This window comes from Nomia melanderi, chromosome 12 (genome assembly GCF_051020985.1).
Source record: "Nomia melanderi isolate GNS246 chromosome 12, iyNomMela1, whole genome shotgun sequence".
NCBI classification, from domain to species: domain Eukaryota; kingdom Metazoa; phylum Arthropoda; class Insecta; order Hymenoptera; family Halictidae; genus Nomia; species Nomia melanderi.
Genome location: NC_135010.1, coordinates 11,708,684 through 11,723,373, shown reverse-complemented (window position 1 = coordinate 11,723,373; position 14,690 = coordinate 11,708,684). Strand labels below are relative to the sequence as shown.

The following is a 14,690-nucleotide window of genomic DNA, read 5'->3' as shown; positions in this document are numbered from 1 at the left end:
GCTGATCTCCGACACCGTGGCCGAGCGTCTTCGCGGCCCCGTTTCCTCCGGGTAACGGGGAATTTATACGGAGTCCTTCTGTCTTTTGAGCCCGAGAAGCTGCTACGATGATGGATGGAGCATTGTTGCCCTCGAAGACGTGAGCCGGCTAGCGTTCCTAGGGTCACGCAATAAACGGGAATCCTCGTTGCTTCCTTAGGCCGAACGTGTACTGGGACGGAATAGGAATGTTGGTTTTTTCATCCGTCTTCGCATCCGTTATTGCAGAACCTTCGACTACAGTGTGTATCCTTAGAGCTAACTTTAGAGAAGCGCGAGGAACTTGCCTTACAACCGGCGACGAACTTTGATAACCGTTGTCGCTAGGGAAATAAACGACTCAGACTCTATAAGTCACGTCCCTTATCCTAGAATCATCCGACTGTTAATCCTTAGCGCTAACTCGGGCGAGTGCATAGAACGCCCCTCTCCCCGGAGCAACCAGCGACGAACTTTGATAACCGTTGTCGCTAGAGAAATAAACGACTCGAACTCTAGAAGTCGCGACGTCTCTTATCTTAGAATCATCCGACTGTTAATCCTTAGCGCTAACTCGGGCGAGTGCAAAGAACACCTCTTTCCTCGGAGCAACCAGCGGCGAAGTAACTCTATAAGTCACGAGCACCATGAACTACAATTCTCGATTCCCGAAAAGACTCGCGGAACGCTTTAAACTACCCCCCGAACGATACGGTCGTAATTCCGTCGGAGTCGGCGGCAAGTTGAGCTCTCGCCGGCGGTTATTAAAAAATACGAAGGTGGACTGTAGCTGGAAGCGAGCGAACGGGGGCGAGCCAGCATTACCGTGGACCCGGTTCCGTAATTCGATCGGGAAGCTTCCCCCGACGTAAACGTAAGAGACCGGTCGGGAAACTTCTCGCCGACCCGATTCGAATCGTTTCCGCGGCGAATCAACTGTTAATACCGGCGGGCATCTTCCGGTCGCTTCTTCCGCGCTCGCGGAAACTTTTCCGATAATGAGTTCTTTAGAAAATATTCTATCGGCGTCGGACGGGCCGCGGGAGCCGGGGACCTGGCCTGGAAAAATATTTTCGATCCGCTGCCACCGGAAGAGAGACTCTTTCCCTCTCCTCCCCGTTATTATTCTCGGCCACTTTCCTTCCCGGCAGTATTCGCGCGGCCGTCGCTTTGATTCGCGACGATAACAGCCCCTGTTCGACACCACCGACGCGACCGAGCGGCGTCCACCCTCTAGACGACGGGGAACGCTATCGACGCACCATCTATGCCCGGAAAAAGCACTTTTTACGAGGCACCGTAGAATCCTTTGCATGTTGACTAGCTCGGTTCGATGCTAGGGCTGGTTTCAAGCGGCGTATTGTGTTCCTTTGTGATTGAGATTAATGAAAGGGTTGGGGCTGTTTTGGTAGCGCTGTGTAATTGCCGGCGAAACTAGTGTCCTTTGGGCGAATAGGTTTCGTTGGTAATTGTTTGGGGTTGGGCGGGTTAAAGAGTTTACTCTTTGTTTGGATTTTTATGGGATATTTGTTGCTACTTTGAGAAGTTGATGTTACAGGTAGTCGTACAGTTTAATATTTAAAGTTCTTCATTTAATGCTTTGGAATAACGGTGGGTAAATAAGTGGAAGCAACGATTTATAGAAGTCGAAATTAGTATGTTGTTAAGACTGTTGTGATTAACGTTGGTTTGTGTTAGTGAATTCTGAGCAGAATAGGTTGTTTCTTCTCTAACACTAAAACTACCGAGCATTTAATACGATTAATATGCAACTCCTATAAAAATTGTAACAATAGATTATTTTCAGTTTCTTCAGATACTCATTATACTACTGAAATGAAACTATTTTCAAAATCATTTCGAAGATTCAATGTTTCGAAGATATCGATAATTGCTAAACAAATTGAAACCAGTCATTTTGACTGATACGTAGTTCTAGTGTTGAAATCGCGCAACTCGGAGTTAACCAGTTTTCGAGGGTGTGTTATGTTTACTTAGATATTAGTGAACTTTAATTTTTCTAATCGTGGACGAAATCTAAGGATTAACATATGAGTTTCTGGTATTTAATTTTCCACGTCGAATTGTTACAGTGCAATCACCAGCTTGTGCTCTTTCGAGAGGGACAAGGAGCATTCGAGGGTGTATGAAACTGTAATACCGCTTGCAACGTTCTCAGAAACGCCACGCCATCGTTTCGAACCCTCATAAATTCAAATATCGAGGGAACCGGTAAGGGTCGGGGGCAGAAGTTGCGGTGAACTGAGGCTCGCGTGTCGCGGCGGCAGGCCTGCCCTCCCGGCCGCGTGTCACGCGCTCGAGAATCATTGTTTCGAGAGCAGTTTTCCGCGTACTCGGCGCTAAAGCTCGCCACTTTCAGCTTCTAGGGGGTTGCAAATTCCTTTCCTCGCGGTCCGAATTAGACACTCGCAACGGCACCGTGCAACTTTCGCGCGTCTAGTCGGCCGTGGAAGTTCCTCGAGAATGTTTCTAATGAAAAAGCAAAGTTTCCGCGGCGCGTCTGGGGGAGGTTGAAAAATAATCAGGAGAATTGCCCGGCCCGAGGAACCGGGTGAACAACAGTTCAGAAATAAACTCCGGTATCGACTCCGCGAATCGAATCGTTCGAATTGCTCCTTACGTGAGAAGATAAAGCATCGGGGGATGTCGAGGGGAAACTTTCGCCCCTATTTTTTCGAATAATCAATTAAAATGCATGAACTGCTTCCTTGCAAACAAACAACTCCCGAAGTGCTTGCATTCTATTTCATTGAAGAGAATAATATTAATGGCTGCACTTTATAATATTCGAATGATTAGAATCATATGGAATAATATTAACCGTTTGAGTGCTGAGGAGCGCTCTTCTTGTGTTGTGCCAAAATTGCTGAGAGCGCGAGACGCTTCTGTTCATCAGTATCAATTATAATTTCCTTACTATGTTTCTCAAGAAATAAATCGAAGTAAATTTATTTGAATAAATGTTATTTTCTGATATTCTTTTGTAATAACACAACATTTGTGATATCATTAGATAAGCACTCTTATTAACCCTTAGCACTCTAGTAACTAATTTTTATAGTATCCCTAACGAAAATGAAAAATGCTGTAACATTTCCTCGATCCTTTATTTTCCTTCTCAGTACAAAATTTGGACGTGTGGTAAATCTGATAATTTTAGGGCAGTTTCTTTAAGATTCATTGAAACATTTAATATTATAACTGCTGCAATATTGGAGTCTACAGAGTTCGAAGGGTTAATTTTTTTGCATACACACCAATCACTTCCGCATTTCTGGTAAATATCCACAAAAGTTTAGCATCCAAACGGTCAAAATCAATTCCTGATACAATTATCCTCGTAATATATCGCAATGTCACATCGACGACAATGATACTCAGATTTCTCAATGTTTCTTTACCACCTGCTCGATTCGTGATAAATCTCAGACTAAACATCGACGGTTCGTTGTCTTCTTCGATTCGAATACCATATTTCCTTCGAGGCAACGATCCGTTCGGAAGACACCCCGCGGATCGCGGACGATATATCTCGAACGGGGTGCATTTATCAAAACGGGTACGGGGGTGGGTTGCAGCGGGTCGCCGCGAAACAAAATCAATCCTCTTGTCGGGTTTACAACGGCCTCGCAGCCGACCGGCCCGAGAAGGTTCTATTAATAAAATCCGGCTCGTATTCGCTTTATATTACTCGAGCGGACGTCGCTATAATTCCGGCGACATTCATGGCCGTTAACCGGGCAATTCTGTGGGCAACACCTTCGTTAACCGCAGTAACTGTCGTCGGCCGGCATTACGGGGACCCGTGCCGGCGTTAAAAGAAATTTTTCACGACGTTCCGCCGCGCTGGAAATTTATGCGGGGCGCGGTGTCCGCGCCGGCAACCCCCTGCCTCACGAACCGCTTAACCCTACGACTCCCGAGGGGAGGTTTGTTGAACCCTCCGGGTCAAAAAACTTTAAATAAAACCCGTGTGTCTGAAAATTATCAGGAAATTATTCCTACTCTCATCTTCTTTAAAGTCGATTTTATGAATACTACGAAAAATAATCAACCCTTTACATAGAGAATCCTGGTTTGGTGGTTTAATGAAAGTAGCTAGTTTATTCGAGAACGTTTCGGAGTGATGATATAGTCTCTATAATCTTAACACTAAAGCTATCCGAAATTTCAGTTTTATTTTGCGAGAATTCAAATTACGAAGTTTGCGAAAGATTCTTAACCCCTTGGCGTACTGTTTACTTTCGTTACTAAGCTCGTAATATTTTACTATCGACAATTTGTAAGAAATACAACAAAATCCATTCTACTTCAGGTGGAAATTTCATTCGAAGATAATGTATTGATAATAGCAAATCTCAAGGAACTCATTACCCTAACCATTCCGAAAAATCAGAAACAACTCCACCAATTCAATAGTTTCAGCGTCAAAGACTCCCGAAGAGCACGAAAAGAAAAAGTTCCCAGCAAACAACTCTCAATCCCCTCGCGTCGCATTATCCAAGTTACAAACTCAACGTCTCGAACACACCTCCGAAACAAATAACTCCGCCGTTCCACAGAATCATCCCCTATTCTCCGATCCGCGGACATAAATCCTCGCATCGAGCATCCCGGGGGCAACTTCTGCGGCGCGGAGAGTGTATTTCTAGGTCAGCACGCTGGAAGCCGTTGAAACGCGCGTACGTCGTAAATAGAAGGGGGTGCGTTAGAATGGGTCAAACGCAGGAGCGGCTGAAGGAGGGAGGGAGCCGCTGGAAGGAGGAGAAAAAAAAGGAAACGCGCGGAGGATGCGTGCGCCTCGGCGGTCGGGTACGAGGGGAATAAATAGCGTCGTACGCGATACGCGGCGGCGTTTTCGCCTTTCTTTCCGCTCCTCCTGCCCTAGGGAGAGAGCGAGAGAGAGGGACGCCATCATTTCCAGGACTCCGGGTGCTCCCTTGTAAATGGGAGCCAGGTTCCGCGTGATGCATGCGGGCTATTTGCAGTCGGAGGGAAAAAAAGGAGGAAAAAATGGGAGGGACCCGCGCGTTTGTGTCCCACATTTTTGACGGGTCGCTGGCTACCAGGTCCCCCGTCTGTCCCCCTCCCCCGTCCCATTCACTGTCTCCGTCCATTCTCTTTTTTCAGCGTGTACCGCGGGGTTAACCGTCCAGTTGACTCGCGTTCAATAGAACGGATTTCGGCCGGTGATTAAGATGGACGTTTGAGGGCGAGAGCGATCGGGTTCCAACGGGGGCAGACCTCGCATCAAGAGTAATTTCTCCGCATTCACGGGGCACCGGCCGATCGAGGATGTTTTAATAAACGTTCTCACGCGGCCCCGACGATGACGGACAGCAGCCCGTCCCGCGGGGGACGCCGGCCATCTTTCCCTGGGAAAGGCTTTTTCGAAATTCCGAACGGAATTGGTCGAGGGACAACCGTAGAGGTAATTACGAAGTTGGACTCGTCCTCGCGCAAGCGACCAGCGACTTTCATCTTGATTCCGAGTTGGACGGACTCTTTCGGCTGTTTGAGTTAAATGGGGGTTGCTAGTTGGCGTCAAGTTCTTTCATTTTGGATAAGTGGCCCCGGGTGTTTGGGAACTTGTCTGTTTTGAGGTGGGTTGAGTGCGCTCGCCTCGAAGCCGCAGCTTTGTTGCGTCTTCTGTGGAGTCGATTTTTTATGGAGAGCTGGTAATGTTAACCCTTAGCACTTGTATGGGAATACATACTGATGCTATTTTCAGAAACAATTGCTTCCACTGTTCTCGCTTTCCAATTTTCGTCTTTTGTTCAAATCTTTTAAGCAGATGCTTCTGTTAGTTTGAAACTGCCTTTTGCTACCTTCTGCGTCACACTCGCCCGCGCCGACCTAACGGCGATGCGATAAATATGTGGCAAAGTGTTAGGACAGGAAGTACTAGTTTACCTTCCATGAAAGTACTGTAATATAGATAACAAGAGGGAAGTCACAGAAGTGACCGAGCACAATACTTAACGTGTTGTATATAGATATTACAACAATAGCGATGCAAATAATGAAATGACTGTCGCGGCATTGGTCGGTTAAGGGTCAATTATTACATGGATTTCGCTCGTATGGTTCACCAGGGAACCATGTTCATTCGTAAAACGGACATTACAGAAGACAATAGATCGCAGGATAGCGGACGAATTTCTGAAAATTGCGAAATTCCGCATTATGGACAGCCGAAGGGGGCGGTCCGTCTCTTTGACGCGTGTCGCGTATTCAGCGCGCGAGACAGGTAAAGCAAAACGGGCCTCGCATAATCGCGTTACATTTAAATATTCGCCGGCGTAATGTGCACGCGTGTTAGCCGTTGAAGAGGCGGTCAACGCCAATCACGCGTTGAACACCGGCGCGCCCCGTTACATCGCGATGACAATGTCGCGCAATTATAAACTGACGCTTGTAGTGGCCTGGCGGCTAATGCGGACCGCAGCCACTGCACTTCCCTCGTTACTATCGTGACTTCACTTCATTATTGCACTTCGGTCAATATTCCGCGGGATAAATCAAAACAACCGACCCCCGGCATTTCCACTGGCTCGCAACCTTCTCGTTTCCCGGGACTCCTGACCCCTCAATTAAGATACGGAACTTATGGCGGCTGATTATTACCTCCGGCCACGGATTTCCCTTGTTTCCCAAACTACATCTTTCTCTACACTTACTCCACTCCTGACTTAAACCAACGTCCACAATAATCCTCAATTATCCCGCGATTAGATTCATATCATTCTCCTATTCAAGCTATCTCTATTCGCAATACAAAAATACCCTTTCACCGAGCAATTACCATTCACCAGTCGACTCTCCCGATTAATTGCTCGGCCGCAATCAAAGGCGAGCGACCGGCTCGCAAAGGAGACACCGACGATCTCGATAATCGCCTCGTAAATTGCACCAGCCGGGTTCACAGGGGGAAACGCAATATTTGTCTCGCGGACCGGAAAATCTTGAATCTTGGGCCCTTTGGCACTTTCAGGGGTCCACTCCGCGGAAGGAGCCGCAGCCCGCGCTGGGCTCGCCGCGTCGATCGGATCGGCCGGTAATTTCCTTCTCGCGGTCTGCTTACCGTGCAATCGACTCGGTCAAAGGCGATGCCCATCGGCCGCCAATATAATTACGCGTCTATCGCGCTTGCATACGCGCCGGCTGCAGCGTTGCGTTTGAAGTCCGGCCGGGATTGCCATTAGCCGGTGACCGACACAAGGGGTCTCGCCCCGGATCGAGAGACGTACGATCGCGCCGAAACGCCCTGGCCCCCGAGACAGGAGGGGGCGAGAGAGAGTGAGGGAGAGAGAGAGGGAGAAAGAGGGTTATTGAAATTCTAAAATGATTTTATACCGAGTGACAGGTAATAACCTACGCTTCACGAGCCGCGCGAACACGGCGCGGACCGGAGCCGCGGACGGCAACGGCTACGTGAATATTTAATCACGTCGTTCAGCTTTTAACCGGGGGTTATTGGATCGCGAGACGCCGCCGGGCCGATCTCGGCTCGTTAAGGGCGCAGACTTTGCGTTTGGAGTAATGCTGTTCGAAGCTTCGAGCGAGGATGATTCAGGGAAAACGAGGGACGGCTGGAACAGCGAGGGTGAATATTTATGGTCAGCGAAGTTTGTTGGTTTTGTTAGGTTTGTTAGAATTTTAGCTTCTTAGCTTGGAATATGTCTTTAGTATTTGGACAATACTTTGGATAATCGAATGTTAGAAGGTTAATCGAAGAATTTGAATTGTGTTTAACTGGAAGCTCTTTTGTTCTTGTTAGGGAATTACTGTATTGAGAGGATTTCAGCGAACATGGCGATCACATCGTGTCGTTCAGAAAGAATCAACGTTTTCGGTAGCAAAGGGCAGCGGACAGTTGCCTCTAGCATGCAAATGCGGGGCTTTCGAAAATTCTAATTGCGACGTGTCAGTTTTCCACCCTATCTTGGACAGAGGGGGTGGCCGCGCGTGTCACGGGCCGGCAAAGGTGGAACGCGACAATTCGAGCGGAGAGAGGAGAGACGGAGCGTGGAAGGGGACGGTCCAGCGGAATCGACGTCCGGTTCGTGTTTATCGACATTAACACGGTTTGTCCCCCCCTGTCAATTTCTGGCTGCAATATCAGAGACGCGTTTTCCCTCCGACAGAACGGAAGCTTCCGAGCCTTGTCCTCCGCGTGACGGCCGCTCGCTTTGTTATTTTTCCTGCCTCTTATTCCGCAGTCTCTTCCTTTTTCCCGTGACCCTCCGGTCCCTTCTCTTTTTTCCCTGTTTCCTTCGTCGTGGAAATATCACGAGGTCGACTGCGCGTCGTCCGTCCGGACACGGACACGAGGGGAACGACGGGGTGCATAAATTTCAGAAAATTGTTTCTGTCGCTAGCGCGCGGCAATTTTCTGTTGGGCTAAAAGCGACGCGGGATAACGCGCCGCGACGTCCACGCGGCCGACGGGACGGGCTTCTTTTAACCCGACGGCCTGCATGGGAAATTAGCTTGGGATTTTTGCGGATTGCAAACGTCTGCTTCGCTTTCTCTTTGCTTGTAATATTTGTGGTTCGTTCTTGTGGAGGAATTCTTCAATTCCCGGGTTTCTGAGGTTCTGAGTTGTCAAGTTTCTACGATTACAAATTTTTAAACTTTCGAACTTTTAAGTTTTCAAGCTTTGAAACTTTGAAACTTTGAAACTTTCAAGCTTCCAAACTTTCAAGCCTTCAAGGTTTCTAACTTCGAAACTTTGAAACTTTGGAACATTCACACTTTCAAACTTTCACGCTATCAAGCTTTGAAACTTTGAAACTTTGAAACTTTCAAGCTTCCAAATTTTCAAGCCTTCAAGCTTTCTAACTTTGAAACTTTGGAACTTTCAAGCTTCCAAACTTTCAAGTCTTCAAGGTTTCTAACTTCGAAACTTTGAAACTTTGGAACATTCACACTTTCAAACTTTCACGCTATCAAGCTTTGAAACTTTGAAACTTTGAAACTTTCAAGCTTCCAAACTTTCAAGCCTTCAAGCTTTCTAACTTTGAAACTTTGAAACTTTGACACTTTGAAAATTTGAAACCTTCAATCTTTCAGACACTCAAACATTCCAACCTTCAAATTTTCAGGATTCCAAGCTCCAACCTCCAAGGTTTCAAGTCTCAAACCTGCAAGTCCCAGAAGTTGATACGAAGAGTCCCAGCCTTAAGGTACGTTTCCACGCCTCGACAGAAATCCTTGAAGAGAAAGATGACGTGAAAAGACCGTCGCTCCGATCGAACACCGCAGACTCTTGCAAAAAAGGGGTTGGCATGGAGGGTGGGAATGGAGAAAAATAACGCGCGGACGTTACCAGCGAACACATGTAACGATTAATCAGGTTCAGGGCGGCGAGCTGAAGAGGTTGTTGCCGTCACGGCCAGATGACGGCCTGCGGCGACATCATACTGTATTTTATACGGTGTCGTGTTATGGGGTTTGCGGTGGCCGTGGTCGTTCGCGTGCGAATATACACCGTCGGCCGGCTCGAATTTGACGGGGAATCGCGCGATTCACGTGCGACCGGGTATTTTTTAGGTTCGATGCCGCCGCCGCGCGCCTGCCGGCTACGAATTACCTGCTCGATCGGCCGTCGATCTTCTGCGGGCATTATAAAACACCTTCACCGCTCATTGGCCCGCCAGATGTTTGCCATATGTCCGGCGGACGCGTTAATATTCTTCCGCCCGGGTCATCGAGATGGCCGGAACTTAATCGAACCACGGCTGCTTTTCAAATTCCACGATATCCGACGTTGATCAGGAATTCTCGATAAATTCCCTAGCGTGCTAAAATGCTGAAGCACCCATGATCGACACTATACGTCCCTATTTAGACATTAACCACTGTTAACCAGTTAAATTTCCTCTTGCGAAATTACCAACCGATCTACCAATTTTTCAACTATAAAAGGCCTCTGTGAAAGACAGGTTCCCAGAGCTCCAGTTGGAAATATCGGCTAATAAATTCGAATCGAGAACGAGTCTAGTAAATGGGTAGCAGCCATTTTGTCCGTGTAATTTGAGAAACAATGATCCAGATTCTCAGGTGTAAGGCCTGTACCTGTCCGGCTCGCAAACAGCCGAGCCGGCCGTGCCGGAGAAAGGACACAGCGGGAAAGAAAAGCATCTCCTCGCTGAGAAAGGATGCGATATCGTGTTACACGATATAACAACGGTACAATGGAGCTTTGTCCGGGGAGCTGCCGGGCCTTTTATCGGAGTCCTATTGGTTCCGTGTGACCCTTGGCCAATGGACTGACCTATTTCTACCTCTATTCATTACTTCCTCCTGGAAACTCGAGCTTTCTCGCTCCGCGTTGCCCTCGCACACACGTGCACCGGGGACATCGCGGACGTAATCCGATTGCGCCGACCGTCATCGCCGGACGCGTCGGGAACGATCGGCGCGCAGCCGCCGGGACGGATAAAATGGCAGGCTCTAAACTCGCGCGATTAACGTTTACGCGTCTATATTTCAATCGCGCGGCCTCCAATTAACTTCGGCGACGGACGTTAATGCACGACCCGTGTAACCGGATCCGTGCCGGTTCATAAGTCGCTGCAACATTGACACCGCTACATAGTGGCCCCAGAACTACGGGACTCTGCCATTTAATGGCTGCCAGTTTCAACCTTTACCAGCCGGCGAAACTTGGGGAGCGAAGTACTTACACGGTCACGACGGGCCGTGTTTTAAGCTGACAAAGTTGAACGTCGCGTCCTCGCGGTAGTGCTCGATGACCAGCCTTATGGGGATTCTGGGTTTTTGGGTACTTATTCGCGGAGGTCACCGTGGTAGAGAGACACTGACCTTTCGGGCGTCTCTGATGTGGATGTCGAGTAGGAGTTGATAATGGGTTCAGTACTTCTGGTAGTCTCGTGGATTGACCTTCGAACTTTGAATCATTTTTTCTAGAGTATGTTGATCATACTGGATTCTAAGAATTGATCATCCTCGATCTTTCCATTGTTCTATATCTAGTATATAGTTATTCTAAAATTCTGGAAGAGAATTCTAAAATCTAACTTCGTTACGCTATCATTTCCTCTACGATGATACTGCCTTCGACGTTGCGCACCACTGTATTTTAAAATATAGGGCAGATGAAGTGACCCAGATCGAAATAAGATTCCAGGTCACGCTTGTTCTATCTCAAACTATATTTCTCGTTCCATATTTCTCGTTTGCCGAAGGAAGATAAAATTTGTCACGTTTTATTATTAGAATCAACTATTTGAGCGCCATGGATCTTTCCGAAAACTCTTCTATTTTCATATAGAAAGAATTCTAAATGTGTTATTTTTCTAAGCAGGCAATAATAAGCAAACAATCAGAAGGAAGACGAATAAACCTCATTCGATTCTACGAACCGATCTTTTATCACGCTGTTTACCACTGAAAAAGTTAAGTATTCTCATTTCTCTATTGTTCACGATCCGTTCCACCTTCGATCACAGTTGTATTTCGCGAAGCAACGCGATTTCGTAACACAACACCAGCGTCAGGCCGAAAATCCGCCGAGCAACGAGCCGAACCGCAAGATTTATCGATTCGGCTGCGAGGAACGGGACGTTCGTGCCGTTTCCGCGGAGAAGGAACAGAGGCTCGAAGTTTCCCCGCTAATATCTCTTTCCCCTGGGCTGAAAGGTTGCGCGGCGACGCATTAGCGGCCGCGTACGCGGTAAATAATGCGCGGGCGAACGGTAAATCGTCCGTTAACGTATTATCGTTGGAAACGATCCCTGGGTAATGTTCCAACGTACGCGCGCGGGCGCGCGAGCGAGCGAGCATCGATTCGGACGGTTACACGATCCGCGGACCGCGCACGCGTGTGTGCGTGCGATGATTTGTTGGTCGAAACGGCGAAATTCTATATCGTTCCGGTGACTACGGCGCGCGGAGCGGTCCCAAGTTTCCGTAACTAGGAAGCCGTCCGTCCGCTCGACTGAAGACGGAACTGCACGCTCCGGCGAGCGGAGGATTGAATCCGAGTGCGCGAAGTAATCGATTCATTTCGCGGGTTTAACCGTGAAATTTGCTTTCGAGGTAGATTCTTGCGAAAGTTCCATCTGATACTTGTCGCTGAAAGAGAAGAGTTGTTTAGTGCGGATGTATAGGTGAATTAGGAGTGAGTGGAGGTAGTGGAATGTTGAGGGATGGGTATTAGGTGACGCGGTCTCTTGGAGTTTGAGGGTATTCAATTTTGTGTTGCTGGGATTAAATGGCGGAAGGATGAGGTTGTGAATTAGCGAAGATACTGCGAATCGGAGATTTTAGTTTGAGATTTGCGAGGTAGAGATATTTTGGCTCTGCTGACTTCTGATGAGTCTGTATTTGTAATGTTATAATAACTGGGGCTAAGTTAGCTACCTAGCTTCTTTATTGTTCATTGTAGAGGCCAAGTTATAAAATAATAGGCTCTACAAAATCATAGATTCTACTTTCAAAGTTGTAATCTATAGGTGCTCTAGCTTTGTTAATTTTTGATGGATCAAACTTTGTAATGTTCTAAATAACAGCAGGTCCAAGTTAGCTACCTAGCTTCTTTGATCAAAAATTTGTAATGTTCTAAATAAAAGCAAGATCAAGTTAGCTACCTAGCTTCTCTGATTGTTCTAAATAACAGCAGCACCAACCTACCTAGCTTCCCTGACTATTCACTATAGAACCCAAGCTATAAACTACTAAACACTCTACAAAATCATAGATGCTACTTTCAAATTTCTAATCCAAAGATATCCCAGCCACTCCAGACGTTTCCAACTTTGCAATATTCTTCAATCACTGACTCCGAACACATCTAACATCTTCCAAACTCTACAGATAGAGTCTAGACTAGATCTCCGCGGGATTCGACGTTTAGACAGCTCGCAGACGTCGGTAAGGCACACCTTTCGTTAATTGGATTTTTACGGGCGGCTCGGCGCGTCCCGTGGCGATTGTCAGCTCACGATAAAGGCATCATCGGGACGTTGAACCAGATTTCCTCCCCGGTCTATCGATACCGGTTACAACGGGTCTCCGCGTTCCCCTCGATCGGGACGGACCCACCCCCACCTTTTGTTCGCAGCCAGCGCGATTACGACGAGTTCTATGAATTCTTGACGGAAGGTGGATGCCAGACGATCCGATAATGAGACCACTCAAAATTCATGTCTGCCTCGTTGAAAAGACACCGGGCGAGGTGGCTCGGCGCGTGCACATCCCTCAGGTCCATTGTATTTGCAAATAGCGGATGACGTCTGCGAATTTCACCCACCCCTGTCGAAAAGTAGAATCCGTGTGCGCCGCTCGAATGTCATCGAAAATTTTAAGAATACTCGACGAAGTGGGTGCTCGAGGCTTCGAACAGGTTGCCGTCTGTCGCGAATATCGAAGCTTGTTCTTCTTTAACTCGAGGCGAATCGATTCGACTTAAAATGTTAGCGGAGTCGGTTTATTTTATTAATAATTCGATATCCTAGTGAACGCAGATATTTATAGATTGTTCCACAAACACTGGAATTAAAATTCCATCGTACGAATTGAATCGCGTTCGACATGAAACATCTCGTTCTTAACCAGTTAAGTGTAGAGTTCAGTTTGAAAAATGTCTCATTGTGCAATAAAATCAAATAACGAAGTGTATACTCGTTAAATGCAGGCCAAATGCAATTAACCCTTTACTCCGTTGTAAGATGAGTTAACTTCGTTTTTAGTGAAACGTAACTTTAAAATGTACACGCGCTGTTTTAATGACAGGGTCTTAAATCTTTTACAGAGGCACGCTTGATAGTTCATATTAAAACTGATTCGGAGTTGCTGAAATATAAAAAATTACTTGGAAAGGGTTAAAATATATCCTAACGAAAAACTAAAGCGAAACGAAGAATTACACGTTTGTCTAAAAAAATAAATAATCCTTGAGAAAGTTAGCAGCATTGAGAGTTATAAGATGACGTGTATACTCGTCAAACACAGTTAATTGGTTAAACATTCAAGCAAAGATTCCACAAGTGCATCGAATGGTAGCTTATACGTAATATTCAGATTCCCTTGAAGTTGGAAACACACCGAGGAGAAATACGGATATCAGCGTTCGCGGAGCATCCAGCATAGAGCAGACGAGCTTTATGACTCGAAAGACACTCTTCCATCATTTTTATCGAAACAAACGATAATTCTTCACGCGCGGCGCACTCTAAAGGGCGAAACGAATCGCGTTGTTCACGCATGATCAAATATAAACGCGTTCCTCCCCCGCGGTGTTCGCCGATGGATCCGCGGAGGAATACGATTCGCACTTTTACACGAATCCCATGCATACTTTGTGCATCTGGCTTTCATAGGGGCGTGCAACACCAACGCAGATAGTGTCTGGCTACACGACCGGCGCCGCGCCGGCAGAATGGATTTCCCCGTGAAAATACGAGGTGTCGGGATCGAGTTTGACGCGACGCGGCGCGTCGCTGCCGCGATTTTCTTTTGCTCGCAGCGTTTGTTCGCCGCTGGAAATCGACGACGTTTCTGAATTTCCGATCCCGTGTAGCCGGGCAGAACGTTGCCTGCACAAGTAACGATGCCAGTCGCGATGGCCGACGCGTAGAATCGATATTCGATCCTGGGAAGAACACCGGAGCTTCGAGTTCCCA

The 14,690-nt window shown here is 47.2% G+C and overlaps 1 protein-coding gene across 1 annotated transcript in view; it reads left to right on the top strand.

Moving 5' to 3' along the window:
• The window catches only part of LOC143175161 (uncharacterized), an 86,525-nt gene that overhangs the window by 37,859 nt on the left and 33,976 nt on the right, over positions 1-14,690 (top strand). The window contains exon 4 of the mRNA XM_076372800.1: positions 9,147-9,227. Within this exon, the coding sequence (XP_076228915.1) occupies positions 9,147-9,227 (81 nt within the window). The remainder of the gene's footprint in view (positions 1-9,146; positions 9,228-14,690) is intronic.